The sequence below is a fragment of the Diadema antillarum genome, unplaced genomic scaffold (assembly GCF_040938485.1).
Source record: "Diadema antillarum isolate AM-2024a unplaced genomic scaffold, OU_Dant_1.0 scf00000192, whole genome shotgun sequence".
NCBI classification, from domain to species: Eukaryota; Metazoa; Echinodermata; class Echinoidea; order Diadematoida; family Diadematidae; genus Diadema; species Diadema antillarum.
In genome coordinates, this window is record NW_027271081.1 from 2,252,574 (window position 1) to 2,271,777 (window position 19,204).

Genomic DNA, 19,204 nt, shown 5'->3' on the forward strand with positions numbered 1-19,204 from the left:
GATGAATGAATAAATAAATGAATGAATAAATAGGTTAATAAATAATAATGATGCTAAATAAATGAGACTTCAGAAAACTCAAGACATGATATGGGGTGGATTCTTTCAAAGCAAGTCTGCCAAAATGTTCCAAAGTGCTATTTTATGAGCATTTTATTGTCACGGTATAAAGCAAGATTCATACTCTGCAAGAGGAAAAAAAAAATCACAAGTTGAGTCACATGACTTCTTACTCCATGTTTAGACAGCTCCCTGTTGCCACATGTGAAACATGAGTTGCAGGTAATCCTCTCAGGCTATCATTTACAACAACAACAAAAATAAATGTCCAAAGTTGCATACCAAATGAACACATCCACCTGTGTATACTTATCATATTTGCAATAGTAGCGTGAATGGTAGTGATTTGATATTTTGAAATTTATCTGTCGATATCGATCAATGAGCCTGGCTCTCCACTCTGTAGAGGCCATGGTGAATGTTTCTGTTGCTCTCAAACTTGCAGAATGGAAAAGGCAAATCAGCCATATGTACTTGTGATGGAATTTTAATAAAATGTGTCCTCAGTACACTCCCGAAATCATCACCCACCCTCACTCTTTATTTCAAGCACGGACACCTTCCTTCATCAATAATGCCTTCTGAGTTATCTTTTTCTAACCCATTAAAGACAGGTCCTGAGTATACTTGGGCAAGTGCCTATGGGAAATGCATGTTGTACCAAAATCTGCCCATCCTCAACAGGTTAAAGATAATTATGTACCTGAAGCGAGGAAAAAGTGTTTCATGCGTAAGTAAACAAGGAAGATGAAAGTTTCTATGGAGTGTAATACAACTGGAGTATTAGGAAATCATTAGTGATGGCATCCCATAAAATCCAGCAAGGCTCAGATACATCTAGGTCACATGACCTTTGACCCCTGATGTATCATGTTCAAAATGATCACCATGGATATTTGTACTCATGTGTATCGTTTGCTGGAAATAAATGTCATTGAATTGAAACTGACACTGAATTGCTCATACTATGTGAGTTATGCAGAGAGACCCAAATGAGATTTTCTTTTATGAATTTCTATCAAATGACCAACTTTCTTATTGTCGATATAGATAGATTATGATATTCAATATTGTGGTATCTTTGTTATTAACTGAGCCTTGTACATGGGAAGTGAATGCAATTATGATAGAATGTGTTCACAACAAATGCAGAACAACTACTCGAGCAATTTCTGAAGTGCCATGACCAAGTTAGCCGTTGTGACTTCCTTGAAATTTACTTTTGTTCCTGATCAACTTCCTTTCTTATCGCTTCATTCACAAAATTGTTGCTACATGTCCCTGGCAATGTTTTTTCCCTTTAAACAAAGTTGGCTTTATTTTTTGCTACACGTTTCCACATATTGCTCAAGTCCATTGGAAGTGGGCAATTACATCAGGCGCATATACATTCCTACCGTTTGAATTTCTATTTATACTCGAGCGTTAGTTATTAGTAGGACACTCAATTTTTAGATGTTCTAAAATAGCATCCCTTTTTAGGGTTTATCAGTTTGGATGTACACCAACAGGCAAAAAAAAAAAATGTGTCAGTGTAATGGATGTGACAGTCCTCCTTGATAAAAGATAAAAATTGAATGATGAATAAGAATCTAATAGGTCCCGGTGCTTGGCAAGAAACAGATTTTATAGTGTGTAGACAGTAAAGCAGTTAAATGACGCATGAAGTAGGATTCTAACCTAGCTGCCTTTTTATGAATACTATTTTTTATTTTAAAAAAAGAGATATAAATGCAAGCTTGCTTTTCCATATTTCTTTCCCTTAACATTATCAGGCATCTTCAAGAAAGCAGCCATAGTCTGTAATAAAGTTTCATGTAAAGCGTGTATTTACCAAAATAACAGTTAAACACAAATCAATCTAGGAGAAGATTTTTTTTAATTAATGTACCGACACATTCATTTTTCTCTCGCTCTTTCCTAAAAAAGTTTGTAGCAGGTGATGTCACCCAAATAACTCATCCCACATGTCCTTATTGGGTAAACCACTCAAGAAAATATTGTAGTTCATCGTTGCCTTTAAAGAAAAATGGATATATACATGTAATTCCATTATCACATAGAAACATATACATTTGGGTATTGAGTGCAGAAGAATTTGTCCCTTGAGTTATACAAGACAGTGAGTTAACAGGAAATGTGCTTTTAACTTTCCAATGGGGGCGCTGTGCTAATCTATCAGTGAATGCACAGATATGATAGGTATTCCTCTGTCTATTGTGTGTGTGTGTAGTTAAGCAGATATTGAGATTTCATCAATAGAGGGGGTGTGGAGATCACTGAAAAGGACAAAAATTCTTGATTAGATTATCTTTTCCCTCCCTTCTGAGTCAATGTCGTTTAGAATGAGTGTAACGAGGAAGTTACAAAGGGGGGGGGAGGGGGTTGTGGTAGCTTAGCTTCAGGAAGCCTATAGAAGACAGACTTGGAAATTGGATTGCCCTTCTACCAGGGGGGAAAAAACAAGGCCAAAGATATGACATAATCATTGTTATTTGGATGGACAGTAGATCCTTGTGCGCTGTCATTTTTGTGTCATCTCTGAAGATAGGAGCAGAGTTGTTAAGAGTGTTTTACACAAACTTGACCTTTCGTAGTTATTAATGTTGTTGTCTGGGGACAAGTAGAAAAAAAAGAAAAGAAGAAAAATCTTTAACTATTTTATGACCAGTGTATTTGGTTTGCAGATTCTCCCAAAGAAATAAAGTTATAATATGTTAAAAAAGTTCAATACAGTTCCAAGAAACAGTAATGGGCAAGTTTCCTGAGGTGATAATGTCATTGCAATTCAATTTGCCTTCTATAGGTAAATACTAGAAACTTATTTATCTATTTTTTTGTTTGTTTATTTATTCATTCATTTATTCATTTATTTATTTATTCCAGTTTCTTTTAGCAGGGTAGCCTGCTAAAATTGTATTTTTTATTGCCAGAAATCTTGCAAATATTACCTCTCTCTCTCTCCCACATTTATCCTTGCAGAGTTATTTTCAAGTTTGTCATTTGACTAGAAGGGTGTACAAATGTGTGAGTCATTTGTTTTGGTTTCATGTTGAAGAAGGATTGAATTGAATAAATCTAATGAAGAAATCTAAAGGTTGGAATTAAGATTAGCGAGAGATTAACTTCACCATTCCTGCCAAAATAAAATGATGACATGGCGGAGGAAATATCAGTTGTTTCTGCTTCACCAAGAGAAGATTCATTTTTAATATCAACTTCAACAGTAATAGAAAGGAGGCATAAATAAAACAACTGCTACCCAAATGCATCAGTGTTAGTGCAAGATGGAAAAACTCTACTCAGATTTTTCCACATCAACATCTCTCAAGGAAAACTCCAGTAATTGAACAGAAAAAAAAAGAATGCAAGAAAGTTTCATATATCAGAGTCCAGTGGGACAACTGTAATGAAGAATGATTTGCAATCGCCATGGCAACCGGTGATGTGCATTCATCACCTCGAGGGCATCTTCGTTGTTACTGTGGTAGTCGTTAGGAATTGGTACTTAGTACTGCTGTTGTAATAGTTCCTTTGTAAATCATGCTCCATAGAGTTTGCAACGTAAAAAACAACAACTACATGAAGTAGTTTGAGAGAGATGAAGAGGTGGGAGAAGGAAAAATGATGAAATTGGAAACTGGAAAAATATTGATATCAATTACGGTAAAAGCATTCATATAGCAACTTTTGCAAAGAAGCTAAGATGAAATGTACATGAAGAGTTTGAATGGAAAAACGCATAATTATGAATGATTTGTTTTTCTGGTTTTTTTTTTTTTTTTGGGGGGGGGGGTAGGCCATCGTCAAATATTGCACTCGTTACATAACAAATATTTTTAAAGATGTTATTAAAATCATCACATATATTTCAATTACTGTCTTTGTTTTTCAGCAGATTTAATCTCAGATATCTCAAATTGATAAAAATGGATATATCTGTTCTTGCATTCAAACTCTTCAGATAAACTTCACACTCTTCATATAATGTATGAAGGAGTTTGAATTGCAAAAAGCAGATATATCCATTTTATCAATTTGCATTATGAGAGATTGTATATAATACTCGTTTAATATAAATAATACAAACAATGGTAGTTCAAGTGACAGTTTTAGTTTCAGTCTTTAGAGGTTAGATGGAAGCAAAAATAGTAACAATCAAAACTTGCCTTACCACCAGCAATAGGAACATTAGCTATTGTTTCTGTATCAGTCGTAGTTGTGTAGTAGAGATAGGAGGAGGAGGATGAATAGGAGGAGTACAACAATAGTTTCAAAACCTTGGGTAGAATGAACCTCATTTTTGCGTTAATTTACCTTCGAAATAGTGAACCTTCAGAATGACAAACTGACTTTATGCAGTACACCATCAAAGTGCTTCACAGCTAAGATGTGAGTGGGCGAGTAAGACGTATGGTATTCTGTTGGTACAAGATATAAAGGGGATAAAGTCCGAATTGTAGATTAAGGGAATACAGCAATAATGACTAAGATAGACGATCAGTGAAGTTTGAGGTATATTGAAGAATATCTGTCAAAAGTTATGAATTTACGGTGCATCTATTGCTGGAAGAGAAGATTAAAACATTTTGTGATTTCATGCATGGACAACAAATGAAAACAAAAACAAAGAAACTTCAACATATTTTCACTTTTCTAAGCATACATTTGGTATGGAAATGTGATGCAGCTCAGGCTGGTCAATTTTAAGATTTTTAAAATTCAAAAATTTTACAATTTGAAAAGTTGGAAAGTATAAATGCACCTTAGAATGGTACAATATAGCAGTGTATGCATGGCTCTGTGATTTTTGTTATGTTTTGTTTTGTTTTCATTTTTGCACTTGCATATGGTGATATTGTTAGGTGCTTGTATTTGGTGAATATCATTTCATTCACAGACACTGCAGTGATTCACCCAAACTCTCCGATTCTTTCAAACCTGCAAGAAAGAAGAAGTAAACTTCGAGCAATTTTCCTTTTTTTTTTTAGTATTGCATTTACAGGCCCTTTTTACTCACAGTGCACACTACTACATATAGCAGTCAGCAGGGAAAACAACCTTTTTATTACAAAGGGAAAGTGGGAAAATTTTACCTCAGTCACAGGCCTCAGCTGTACCCTGCTAGGGAAAAAAATCCTCCCCCCCCCCCCCCAAAAAAAAAAGAGAACAGTAAATTGCACAGTATAGAATGGAGCCATCATTCCCCCCCCCCCCCCTCTTTTTTCTTTGCAACTTCCTTCCTAGGTTCAATGATGAATCCTTGTACCTTCCGGATCACAAGACTGTTACACACCAAACTTTTGCAGTACTGCGGGTTGATTTGTGATAGGAATGGAGAGATATAGCAGAATGAAGTGCCAATCTGGGTCCTGTGTTTTCATGAAACTTGTTTTCAGTAACAACTGCCACATTTCTATGACAAATTTGCTCTCAGCCAATCAGATGCAAGGTTTTCAGTAGCTTATAACAACTATCGTAACTTGTTATTGACAACAAGTTTTGTGAAAGGGTGCCCTGATCAACATTCTCAAAGTTTGGTATGATTTCACATAATGCCCAGACTAGCTCATTTGGAATTCTTGTGTAAATATTTGCAATGCCATATCAATGCGAGGATATAAAGCAAATGACAGAATGCTATAAATTTTCATTTTGTATTAAAAAAAAAGTATGTGTTCCCCAAGGCCGAGATATTTTGAGGCAGAGATATCAAAAGGAAAAAATATATATATTTATATCTATGTTCATCATTCCAGCCCAATTTCTTTTTGTGAGGCAATTTGCTTTTTTCATTTCTTTTTTAATAAAAAAAAAGTTGTTAGAGCACTGAAAAACATCTCCTTTATAAAAATTGATGTTTTTTCAGAGGAAAAGATCACATTATGTATTTTAGACTCCTGCATCTACTTGAATTTATTTGAATCCATTTCCCTTTTTTTTTAACAAAGCTGGTGACTATCCTGAAAATATTTTGGCAGGTTGTTTTGGAAAATATGTCAGAGAGCAATTTTGGGAAAGCAAAAACAAAAACAAAAAATCATGTCCTTCTTTTTTCCAACGCTATAGGCAGGATGTTAAACATGTTTCGTTTTTGTTTTTTGTGTGCGTTATCACAAGAATTTTAGTTTCCTGCAAAAATGAATGAATTGTGTGTTATTTTTTTTTTTTTAGTGATAAGGCATCACACACACACACACACACACACACACACTTATACGTGCTCATATGCACTTTTGCAGTTATGTGGCTAACAGCCAGGGAAAAAAAAAATGTTAATGTTTTGACAAATTTTGACCACTGGAAGGATGTATGACATGACACCCACATTTCATTCAGAACCGGATCGTATTTGTCGGCAGGATGGTGGAGGCAGCAATTAGAAATCCAAAATTGGCTGTATTGGTTCTTTTTGTTTTGTTGTTTTTCCTCTGTTTTTTATGGTCAGTGGTTTTACAATTTGTCAATGAATGATGTGTGCCACACAATGGGAGAAAGAATTGTCTATTCCCCTTTTGTAAAGTGTGACATCATTCATGTCCTGCTATTTTGTTCTTTTGTATCTGTCATTGTTTTTGTCCTGTCCCTTGCTTACGATTTTGCCTGAAGCTTTTATTCAAATTCAAACTCAGATTCATTCAGAGTTTTCTGTCGTGAACATACACCAAATGTGATGCAGTCTTTTTTTTGTCAATTTTCAAAAACAGTATGATGTACAGTCGGCAAGTGAAATTACATCTACAAACAAAATGGAAAGATGTGTTGATTTTGAGCAATTCAGAGTGGAAGAATGAGCAGTGATCTGACTGAATTATGGAATGCATTGATAGGATTGGAATGCAGAATGCTGTTGTTAAATAAGCAAATAGCTTGATGATATGACAGCCTTATTTCAATGTTCTTGCATCTTTGTGCACTTTAATTTGAATAGTACATCTTGTCGGTCATGACTAGCTTGCAGTAATCTTGAGTCATTCTAGGAAAAAAAAAAGAATTTCTGGTTATAACAAGAAGAAAAAGGTGAACCTGCAGTTGGAAAGTTTCCTGTTGGCTAAAACATGTTGATTCAATATGTAGCACCAATTTTCAGCATTATTTGTGTAGATCTACATCAATAAAAGAGCACAATTTTAAGTGATCCCATTGCCACTACACTGTGCTGCATCAGATGGTTAAGAGTTGTTATTTTCCCCCATAGTATCATTTCATTTCGATACACAAGAATGTCTGGCCTCTAGCTCTGATGATTGTGGTCAAGTTTGAATGTGAACGAAATGCACTTTTATAGACTAAACAACCTGTTAATGACAGGTTGAAGGAAATACTATTCATTCATTTTTTTCCCCCAGAAAACATTTATGACACCACTTCCCAAGTTCCTGCAATTAAGTTGGACCATGTGTGTTTGTATAGCATGAGCATATTTTTATGGCAAGTGGGCGGTGATACGGAAACAAATCCTGTACGTGAGTGTGTGACGTCGGTGGCAGTTTGGCCAAAGGTTGATTTTGAACCCCCAACTATTCCTTGGCATATATGCATGAATAGTTTATATATTAGCAATTATTTCCCGCTATGCCATAAACAGTCTGATGTTTGGATTCAAAGGACGAGTCGGTTTTATTGTGCACACTGTTCTTGTAGACTGTCATAAGAGGGTAGACTTGGTGATTGTTTGCAAATTTGCGATCTCTTTATTTATCACTCAACTGCTTTCACAATTGTCAGCAAAATTTCCAGCCCTTCTCCTGGTTTATATATATTTTTTTAGTTCTCTTCTTTCCCCTTTATTCCCTCAAGGGAGTGCAAAGTCGCGAAGAAAAGTATTATTCAGAATGAGTAACTGACATCTATTGTGAAGGTCATATTGCAGAGGATCAAAGTCTAGCTCACTGATATGAGAGCATTTGTTACCGTGGAGGTGTAGAGGTGAAGCTGTGAGGGGCATTGCTATTAACATTTGTTTGGAACACTAATACTGAGCGGATGGTGCAGCGGCACTGTGCCAATGCTACAGCTGAGGAGTTTCGTACAAAGGTCCAGCAGAAAACGGCTGTCCGCATACAAGCAGGTACAACTACACAAGGTGAGTGCCCCGTTTGTCCGACATCCGTGCCTACTGGATTTGGGTGGACCCCTTGTTGGAACCGGCATCCACAGACCAGACTCTCTCCGTGCACCACTGCAGTACAACAACAGGTCCTTCCTCCCCCTACACATGCACCACGGCAAAGCTCTTTGAGCAAAGAAGCTCTTTCCGCGCTCGCTAATCGTTCCGTTTATAGGCAGGGATAATCTTATGTGGACTTTACAGGTTCACTATTGTGCTAATGTCTTGAAGGTATTCGAAATAGGATCATTGGTCATTGATCAAGGTAAGGAGTTGTTTTCACTTAATCCCTCATGAAGTAAAGAGGAAAAAAAAAGTTGCCTGTCCTTGTGATCGCAAGGAAGGTATTTACAAAGGTTGATAAGATCGTCTCGCCCTGGTGGCTGGTCCTGTTCAGGCTTGTGTATTAAATGGGGTGTAAAAGGAGGATCGAGTTAAAGGTTAGACAAATTGTTGCATTGGTACTAAGTTCCCCCTCCAACCATTACAGGTGAGGAAGTTGTTTTGCACCCCGTTTTGTGACTGTTAGCAATTTCTGGTGTGCTGGAAAGGAGCTAGGACCTATGGAGGCTCAATGAGGAAGGGCATATAGGCGCTCAGTTATGAGGTCCCTGGGTTCAAGCCCACCAGCACCAGCAGTTGTGCCCCTTGTTTGGCCAAGCACTTTATTCTCATCGCCTCATCCACTGGAAGGGACTTACAGCTGGTCCGTCCTTGGTACTGGTAGCTTACTCTCGAGCAAGCGACAGTCTGAATTGGTGTTTCCTTGTTGGTCATGTCAAAATAGATTCTAGTATTGATATACAAACGCAGAGATAAATCATGATATGTGTTAAGTCAACCTCAATAATCAGTGAAGGAATGGCATTTAGCTCTTTAATATATTCCATATCTATCAATATAGTTCATCTAAGGAGTATCTATTTTGTATGGACTAGATTTACAGATACTGCTCCTTGAAAGATAGCCCTGAAAGGCATATAACTTATAGTACCTAGTGCTCATCTTCCTTAAAAAAATATATAATGTAAAGCAAACAAACATTATTGTAAAAACACGAATTATCTTCATGTCTGAAAGAGCTCCATAACAAAAAGCAATAAAAAATTATTATATTCTGTTCTTAAAAAATAATGTGGTATCATGATATGATTAAGAGATATGTAGTGAAGAATGTACAAAATGTAAAATGTGAACATGTAACAATATCATGATTAACGACTTTAAATAACTTGAGACTGAAGCGATGAGTTTTCTTCAATATGGCTGCCCTTCATTACAGTCTAACTTGAGTTCTAGCAAGTAAATTTAAATTGATCAATATCTGTAGCACGTCTTCATGTTCGTTTTTCCCAAAGCCCTATCACCACTTTAAGCCTGTAGTGTGTGCTTTGGCACGGAAAACCCCACATCGGTCCCCACACACCGTCCAAAGTGCAGAAAGGGGAATGTAATAACAAAGCGTCCTTGACAAGAGAAAGTTGTCGTTTATTTCACAACATCACTCCAACGGTAGTTTGCTGAAGGGAAATTCCCAGCCGAGCAACTTTGTCGTCATCTACAGCTCGTTTGTAGAGCATCTACCAGTCTTACCAATTTTATGTGTTGACCCCCAGACCTATAGGTCTCCTGTATCAAATGTAAGGGGAAATATTGTGACCTGAAGGCAGTAGGTTAAACTGGAGACATCTGAAAGTCAACCTTTTCTTATCATCACGTTCACATCAAACCCGGAAAATGTGGAGAGTTTCATTTCATCATGCCCCACAGTGGATGAATGATGAAAGATGATAAAGGGACAAAATTTGCAGAAACTGTTTGTTGCTGGGTGCAGTGTAACTCTTGATAAAACTGGATGATAGCAGGGAAGAAATTATGTCGTTGGGTACAAAACATCAGTGATATGAGATTTAGTAGTGCCAAAAAAGGGGGAAAAATAGGTGAAAGTGAATAGGGTTCGGATGAAGGAAGCAATCTTACACTTTTCCCCCTTCTTCCCGGCCCTTTAGAAAGATACCCCCTTCTCCTCAAATCAGAGTGGCCTGAATCCAAAAGAGTTAATTAGCCCAAGGAAGAACCTTAATGATCCACCTGTCAAGGAAGGTCTCTGAACCTGTTTAGTCTCCGAGTCCCCCTGCCTCCCCCTCCCCCCCCCCCCCCCACATGAAGATGTCTCCAGGGGTGCAAATGCCCATGTCAACCAAATTAAAGGAAACCAATTGAAATCTCAAGTATGAATGTTTTCGAAGGCACAGTTACAAAAACTCGAAATGGGTCATTTTGAACAAAATTCAGTTGAGTATTAAACAAGGAAGTTACTGCTGTTTTTCGATAACAAGACGTGGTAATCAGATTGGGGATCGGACTGCTGACAGCTTTCTATTCATTTCGTCCAGAAACTTCATTGGACTTTGATTTTGATGCATTACTGCATGTTATATCTTGAGTCTAGAGAGGGAAGTTTGCCTATATTGCAGGAAGAGTGGGAAATCAAGAAATTTCAGAAACAAAACATTGTTGTCCACAACTTGCAGCAAATTTGACAAGTGCCCTAAAGTGATTGATGACTAGATTTTTTTTTTGAAAAAAGAAGAAAATACTTCCTCATTCTTAGCTAAAGTTTATACCAAAATTTCACTGATTCAAATGGATTTCTATAACTCTTTGCACTTTAAGTGAGTTGACCTTTTAGTTTCTATCTCTTTTGCATGGCCCTTCAGTTGTAGTGATGTGTTGAAATCATAAACTCAAATCTATGAGAACAAAATGTGTGTACTTAATATATGACTTGTCTTTAGGCAGTTAAAGCTCATATCTAGAGTTGATCACACAGGAGCGGGTCCTAAGAGATTGTTTCTGTTTTCTCATACCAATGAGGGAAAAAAATGTATACTTGTAGGCTGAAATCTGTTGCCTTTTAACCCATTGAGGACGGGTTCCGAGTATACTCGGGCAGGTGTCTTTGGGAAATGCATGTTGTAGCAAAATCAGCCTGTCCTCAACGGGTTAAAGGCAATTAAAGGTGTTCAGCATTGATAGCAGAAGAAGAGGCCCTATATAAAGAAATGTTTCTGATTTTTTACTGATAGACCTCTTAATTGTTTGAGCTAAAGTGTGGCACATGCCAAATGTCATTCCGCAATGAATTTGATTAATTGCCAGGAGAGATTTTTGGATGTGGATGTCCACCTTTAAAGAAGAGTTATAGATCTGGTGTACAAATGCAATATGCTCTACTTACTTCTTCATAACTGTGCCAAACATATTTTCTTGTTTTCTTCTTCTTCCTCTATGATGGCACTGTACTTTGAACCTTATTTTCCACGCTATTGAGAATGTTTTCAGTTTTTTTAATTGTGGGTCGCAATGCACTCTGCTCATGAAGAATCCGAGTACATTCTGTGTGGGAGGATGTGCTTTTGGAATGATTTTTGTAAAGTCTTCTCATTGTGATACGGACACAGCTTCAGAGGATGCATCGCACTTTTGACTGTTTTTTTTTTTTTTTTTTTTTGGGGGGGGGTGTATTCTCGATGTATCAAAGTGTTGAGTTGTAGATGGCATACATAAGATTTGGGAGAGACATTGACAATTAAACAACTGATGTGTCTTATCAATGCTTGATTCCTTGAGTTACCTCTCTGGTCAAGGGACATTTTCTGTCAATTCAGTAAGAGCAATTATCTTTCATTTGATTAATTCCATGCTATAGCTTCCCCAATTCTATGAGTTCTTACTTTGTCCTTTATTGAGGACGAGTCCCGAGTACCGGTATGCTCGGGCAGAGGTCTATGGGAAATGCGTGTTGTAGCAAAATCAACCCATCCTCAACGGGTTAAAACAAAGAGAATGTAGTTGTGATCCACTTTAGGCATTGAGTGTTAAATCATTATAAATTTCTCACAGTTTCTTTTCAGTCAGACCCATCCTTTTGTTACCTGTATATTCCCTCCTCATCCCTAGCCCTCCCCCTTTAATTTGAACACAGTACCATTCAGGCTAGGAATGATGATTTTAAAATCTACATCCAGTTTGGAACAGGGGTAAAACGGCAAAGAGTTTTGCTAGCAGGTGCTGATTAAATCTTCTGTAACTTTGCCAAGATCGAAGGTCCCTTTCATTAAAACAGTATCGTGCTGCCCCAGCATTGTATACGCGTGTCTTGCTTAAATTCCGAAACCCAACACATAACATTTACAACTTTGGGTTAGAAGTGACTTGCCGTCGCCTCAACTTTGGGAAGGTTTTATAATCCTGAAGTTTGCTGTGGACCGACCTATGAGCCATGTTGGAAAACTCTATGATCTGGAGGGTTGTTCTGCATGCTTATTTGGTATGTACAAGCTGCATGTACTTGTTGTTCTTCATTTGTTTTATTAGTACACACCCAGCAGCATTACATAGTGATTTGTACCCATGAAATTACTGGCAGACAGGTTCTTTGGTTTACCCATATTGATGAGCATGCTTCCTGTCTGAAGAATTCCTCATATACGTTTGGATATGCAGTGAGTTTATTTCAATCTCGAAGTGGTTTGGACTTGTCTTCTGTGGCAGAAACATTGTAGAAATCATTCTGTGTTTTGAACTGTAAATCATTCTGTGTTTTGGACTATTTTCCTGAAAGTTTTGTGTTTGGTATGCGTGACAAAAATTGCCGTCTAGCGCAGTGTGTTATTTGTTTTTACACACTGTTAGATTACACACACACACACACACACACACACACACACACTAATCAGTCATTTTGTGCAAGGGTGTCTTCTTTGTAGCCCACCAAATATAACTATGCAAATATACTCTGACCTCATGTGCATTGTTTTTTTTTTTTTACATGATTGCACACAAATTGGTTGCACCCTTAGGAAATCAGTTGTGTGTGTGTGTGTGTGTGTGTGTGTGTGTTTTATGTGCGACTTCATTGAAAGTCATCCAGATGTGAAGAAATAAACAGTATGTATTGTGCCGTCTAAAGAAACAAATCAGTTGGTATAGTGCACTGGTTGTAAAAATGCCATTGCATATGTGCAGACAACAATGTTCAAAGATAAATCCTGTTGACTACTGTGATTCGTCTGACAACAGATGCAAGTTTTGGTGATGCTCTGTTGTAAAAGAAACATAAATGCCTCTGTTTGTGTTGAGGCGCTATTGGGATCACATTCAGACATTTCTACCATTATCCCACAATGCTAGAATAGTTCTGGCATTCATATTGTTTGCGCCTGTCTCATGTACTTTTTTAAAGGGATGGTACAGATTGGTGGAGATGAGAATTGGGTTTTTAACTTTTTACGGGATGCCAAGAAAACACTTATGATATAGTACAGAGAATACCATTTTAAGAGGAATTCAAAGCTTATTTGATGAAAAACGGGTTTGGAATGACTGAAACATCCAAAAACAAAGTCAAACAAAGCGATCGTAATAAAGTGTGGGTCTGACACTTTATAAGAATCCCTCTTTTTTGGATATCTCAGCCATTTCAAAACCAATTTTCGTCAAATAAACATTGAATTCCTCATAGAATTACATGCTCTTTCATGTTTCATAAGAGGTTTTTCATTATCTCATCAAAAATTGTTAGAAACCTAAAATTAGGTCTCAACCAAAACTATACGATCCCTAGCACTCTGACTTTAAGTTAGGCACATTCCATTTGTAGCTCACACATTCTTCTGCTCATGTTGATGGTATTCGCTATTCTTTTGTCCCATGTTCATTGTATCAAGTCAATTTTATCGTGGAATATGAAATTCCTAAATTGTCACCTCACTCCCCCCCTCCATTTTTAACCCATTAAAGACCAGTCCCTAGTATACTCGGGCAGGTGTCTATGTGAAATGCATGTTATAGCAAAATCAGCCTGTCCTCAACGGGTTAACAGTGCTAAAACTCTTTGGGGCCAGTATTTTCTTTTCTTTCTTTCTCTTTTTTATCTGATGCCAACTTTTCATACCCGTTTCACAAGACTGGATTGGGATTTATTACACTCCTCTTCCTCTTGTCAACGTAAGCAAAGTTATTGGTTACAAAGCCAACATCGTCCTGATCAAGTTAGATGTGATTTTTTTTTTTGTCTGTGTGCATATTTGCATTTCTCAAATGCATGGACAGCAATAGCTGTATGAACCAGTATCACCAATCACCATCGTGTGAAGACACGTAAATGCTGTGTGTGCTGCAGGTAACATTCACAATAGGTTCAAAGGATGATATCGTCGTGGCGATAGTTATCATGAGCAAATATGGAAGAGACAGCAGTAGCTGTAAATTCGAAAGCAGGCGCTTGAGCTTGAGTGCAGCTATCTTCAATTATCAGTGTTATCATCGTGGATAATTCAATTGCGAAAGGTGATAGTCTTGAGAGAAGATGGCATGTTTTATCTATGAAACCAAAACAAGCACAGCAATGGAATTTAATCCTCTTGGGTGTGGACTTTTTTTTTCCTGAAGTGTGTACCAAGCCAGCATCATATCAGTTTTGACGCAGCATTTGGATTGCGATATTCATAATGTGGATTATGTCTACACGGAGCAGATAAACCTCCTTTCAAAATTCTGATGCGAGCGCTGAAGTCACAAGTTTGAACTGTCACCCTTTTCAATCACACAGCTGGATATTGTAAAGTGACCTTACCACCGGACCACGAATAGTCTTTCAATGCAGTGTGCGTTGAGTTCATAGGCTTCACTCCATTAAGTCTTAAATTGACAAAAATGAGAATGAGTTGAAAACTACTGTTTTTATATTTGAACTTTCTCATATATCTTATTTTTATCCTTTCATCTTCGAGGGCACCATTGGCATTTGATTTCATGGACTTAGATGCAGTACAAATGACAACAATTATTATTATTTTATAGTTTCATGTTTACTTTTCATGCAAATTTGCAATTACAAATCACAGATGCAGAGTTGCTAATGTGGGTGCAGAATTAATCATATAAAGACATATTTTACCATTTGCCTCTTCAAGGAGACCACAGGTTACAGATGTTTTTTTTTTTGCTGAATTCATGCTGAGTATAAATGCACCTAATTTTTAAATACTTCCTCAAGATTTTGATGGAATTTTTTGTCAAGAATATGAATGTTGTTCACATGAAAGAGATTTTCAAAAAGGTGATCACGTAAACATTGACACATGATAGCAGGCTGGCACATTTTCCTTTTTTCCACTTCCTACATTGTACTTTGGTATTAGCACCTCAGCACAGTGCAATATCCACAGTGGGGGGGGGGGGGGGGAGGTGAGAGGTTCCCTTTGAAACATGTTTCAAGGTGAGTTTTTGCTGAAGCTCATCTACAATGATGAATAGTACAGACTAGACCAAATTATGTGCCCCATTTTGAGGCCAGGTAAACCACTATTCATAGAGGATCCAAAGCCTTGAACAGACAGTTTTCAATTGCTTGGTGTTTAGAGAGAGAGAGAAAAAAAAAAGCGAGGGGAAAAAATGTTTGGCAGCAGATTGAGCAGGAAAAGAGCCTTCAGACAGCATTTGCCAACAAAAATAACATTACTGTATGCTCCTCATGTCTTGTGGAGTGTTATGTATCAGTGATTTAGTCTGTGCCTGGTATTAATATCAAGGACTGATGTAACAGCCTTAGAAGATTCCAAGCACCAACTCATTATGAGAACAGTCAGGAGGCGCTTGTTAGTGTTTTGTTTTGTTTTGTTTTAGCACTGACGAACAGTTGTGATTGTCTCAACTGTTGGTGTTGCTTCACGATGTGTCACGACCTTGCTTTGAACATGTACTGAAAGCTTGTGAGTAGTATGCTCAAGTTTGTGTTTACCTTTCGATAATTACAGAGGTCGCGGGTATCTATAGCTAATGTCGTTGATGACATGCGTTGCTTCGTACAAGTGACATTCCATGAGCTACAGGGATACGATACCTGATCCTCCATGTTGCCGTCAGTTGAATGCATTTGAGGCGATGAAGAGCTGCAAAAAACAAACGGAATGAAGGCTGGACCAGTGCTGTATTTGCTCCTTCATCTGATGCGTTCAACGCAAATTCACGTGTGAACCATACCAGGAATTATATGCTTTGTGGAGGCAATTCATACTAGTGTTACAGGCGAGTGTTACACAACCTTAACCAGTTGAAGATGAGTCCCAAGTATTCTCAAGCCGGTGTCTATGGGAAATGCGTGTTGTAGCAAATTCAGCCTGTCCTTAACAGGTTAAGAATGTGTATTTGAGGTCAAGTGCTACCCGCTGCCGCTGATAATTTTGCACTTTCAAAATGACTTGTTTGTGAACGTGTGTAGACATGCATTGTGTATGACAGGTTCTATTTCACAAGTCTGAAAGTACACTCTAATCATGCCTTTTCCCAAACGAGCATATGAGATAATTGGTGGCCAGATGCGGTTTTTAGAATTCACCCACTGTGTTTGATTACACAATCTTCTTCCCATTACGCATCGATCGATTGATAACTAAAAAAAAAGCTGATTTTCCCCGACACCTTGCCCCATCTGGGGGCAGGTGTTCTTACTATTCTTTGTGTTAGCACCTTTTTTAGTGTTTGAATGAAGTGGGAAAATTGTGTAAATGTGTTTGGCCAATTTTATTAGGCTTTTGCGGTTACAAGGTCACATATTATCAATCACATATATCTTTCTATTTGTATTTATATTCATGTATGTATACACACACTTACATTCACCTCCCAGTCATTACAGAAGTTTCCGTTTGTGTATGTGTGTGTGTGTAAGCTCTGACCAAGGTATTATTAACCCATTCCATACTGAATTCTGAAATGCCCATAGAATTAATACGCAGCCTACCAGGTTCCCGTATGGAACGGGTTAAGTTTCTGTAGGAGTATAAATGCATTCCTCCCGATGAAACATTACCGTAAGTAACACATAAACATATCTGACTAATATATCATAAAATCTCTGTTTTACACAATGTATTTCTTGATTTTATCCAGAGGATGTGTGAATGACCGATCATCTTCATTTTTCCCTCATATTTCTTTGATTCCTCGACAGGATCCGGGCGGAGGGGGCAAGGACATCACCAAATTCTTGCTGACCTTTGAGATTGAGAGCGTCAAGGAGACGGTGCGGCTACCAGCTCGCAAGGACCATGAACTCAAGTAGGTCTCTCCCCCCATCCCTATCACTTTACCGCAACAGGGAGTGGTCTAGGGTAATTACCCCCTGGGCAATTACCCCCTGGGCAATTACCCCGGATCCTTTCCCTAGCCCAAATCCTATAGTCCTAAACCTAATCCAAACCCTAGCCCAAACTCCTAACCCTAAACCTAACCCTAAACCTAACCCTAAACCTAACCCTAACCCTAACCCTAACCCTAATCTTTACTCTAACTTTACCACTAACCAGTATTTAATGGGGGGGGGGGGGCGGTGGTGGTGGTTAATTACCCTTGGGGGGTAATTGCCCCGATAGGCAGGGAGCACGGTCATTATGAAGGAATATACAGAAATTTATTTGATAATAAAGGGGAATGACAACTATATGTATTTTTGCATGTATGTATGTATAATATGATAAAAAGAGAAAGAGAGTTATATACTTATTTGTATAGATGGATTATAGATATAAGAATGAAAAAAAAAATGAATGCGAATCTGGTTTGAAACCTTGACTTTAACAAGAAAGAAAGATGCAATAAAGGGGAAAAGAGAGACGGACAGGCAGAGAAAGAGAGAATGAAAACTAGAGATTGTAATTTGTCATTACTGACAAATTAAGGTGATCCGATTTTTTTTTCATCAATGATTCGAGTCCTGATCGCAATAGGCATGACCATACAGGTTTTGTCTGTTGTTAAAAACGTTGGCCGTGTGATGTTTGAATTCTCGTTTATAAAAGGGATTCATATCTGCCATCTTTGGTACCAAATTCCGTATACACTAGATAACGAAGATACAACAACAAATACATATGACCTTTGACCCACCTTTACACTCCCAAGATGGCATCTGAGGAAAAAGTGGTTATTTTGTGAAACGATTCTTGCGACATCGTCTATACGTGTGCAAAATATGGGAAAGATAGGACAGGTATTCGCCAAGATACAAGATGAAACATTTATGACCTTTAACCCTAATTTACATACCCAAGATGTTGTCCGATCAAGTAGTTGTTATTTTATGAAATAATGTACGTGACATGAACTAAACATGTGCAGAATATGGGGGTGATAGGGCGTGTTTTTCTTGAGTTATTGCAAAGAAAGTTGCAGAAAGAAAGAAATATCTCAATACATAGAAGATAAGCTTTAATTTCAACCAAGTTTTTTATCGTGATCCCGACATCGTATGAAAAAACCAAATCATATTTAACGATAGCGCAAAGTCTCAGCTACAACATATTAAAATCTGGGAGAAATTCACCGAAGGGTAAGTGAGCTAGTGCTCGATAAAGACAATCATGTCAATTTTCACATTAAAAAAAATTCCCTCCCATAGAGATAACACGTCATAACGAAGATACAAAAAGAAGTACATATGACCTTTGACCTCAATTTGCACAGACAAGATGGCATCTGAGTAAAAAGTGGTTATTTTGTGAAATGATCCTTGTAACATGGTCTTTGCGTTTGCAAAATATGGGAAAGATAGAACATGTATTCACTAAGATACAGGATGAAACACTTTTGACCTTTGACCCTAATTTACATACCCAAGATGGTGTCCGATCAAGTAGTTGTTATTTTATGAAATAATGTACGTGACATGAACTAAATATGTGCGAAATATAGAAGTGATAGGGCGTGTTTTTCTTGAGTTATTGCAAAGAAAGTTGCAGAAAGAAAGAACTATCTCAATACATCGAAGATAAGCCTGAATTTCAACCAAAATTTTTGACGTGATCCCGACATCGTATGAAAAAACGAAGGGCACACTTACGGTAGCGTAAAGTCTCAGCTACAACATATCAAAATCTGGGAGAAATTTACAGAAGGGTAAGTGAGCTAGTGCTCGATAAAGATAGTCATGTCAATTTTCATTTCCAGAAAAACTGCACTCCCCTAGAG

At 37.6% G+C, this 19,204-nt stretch overlaps 1 protein-coding gene across 4 annotated transcripts in view; it reads left to right on the forward strand.

The window, feature by feature from the left end:
- Positions 1-19,204, forward strand: part of LOC139723562 (pleckstrin homology domain-containing family G member 5-like) — a 266,864-nt gene that overhangs the window by 217,538 nt on the left and 30,122 nt on the right. For all 4 annotated transcript variants that reach the window (XM_071634805.1, XM_071634804.1, XM_071634807.1 and 1 more), the window contains one exon: positions 17,190-17,296. In XM_071634805.1, coding sequence (XP_071490906.1) covers positions 17,190-17,296 — 107 coding nt within the window. The remainder of the gene's footprint in view (positions 1-17,189; positions 17,297-19,204) is intronic.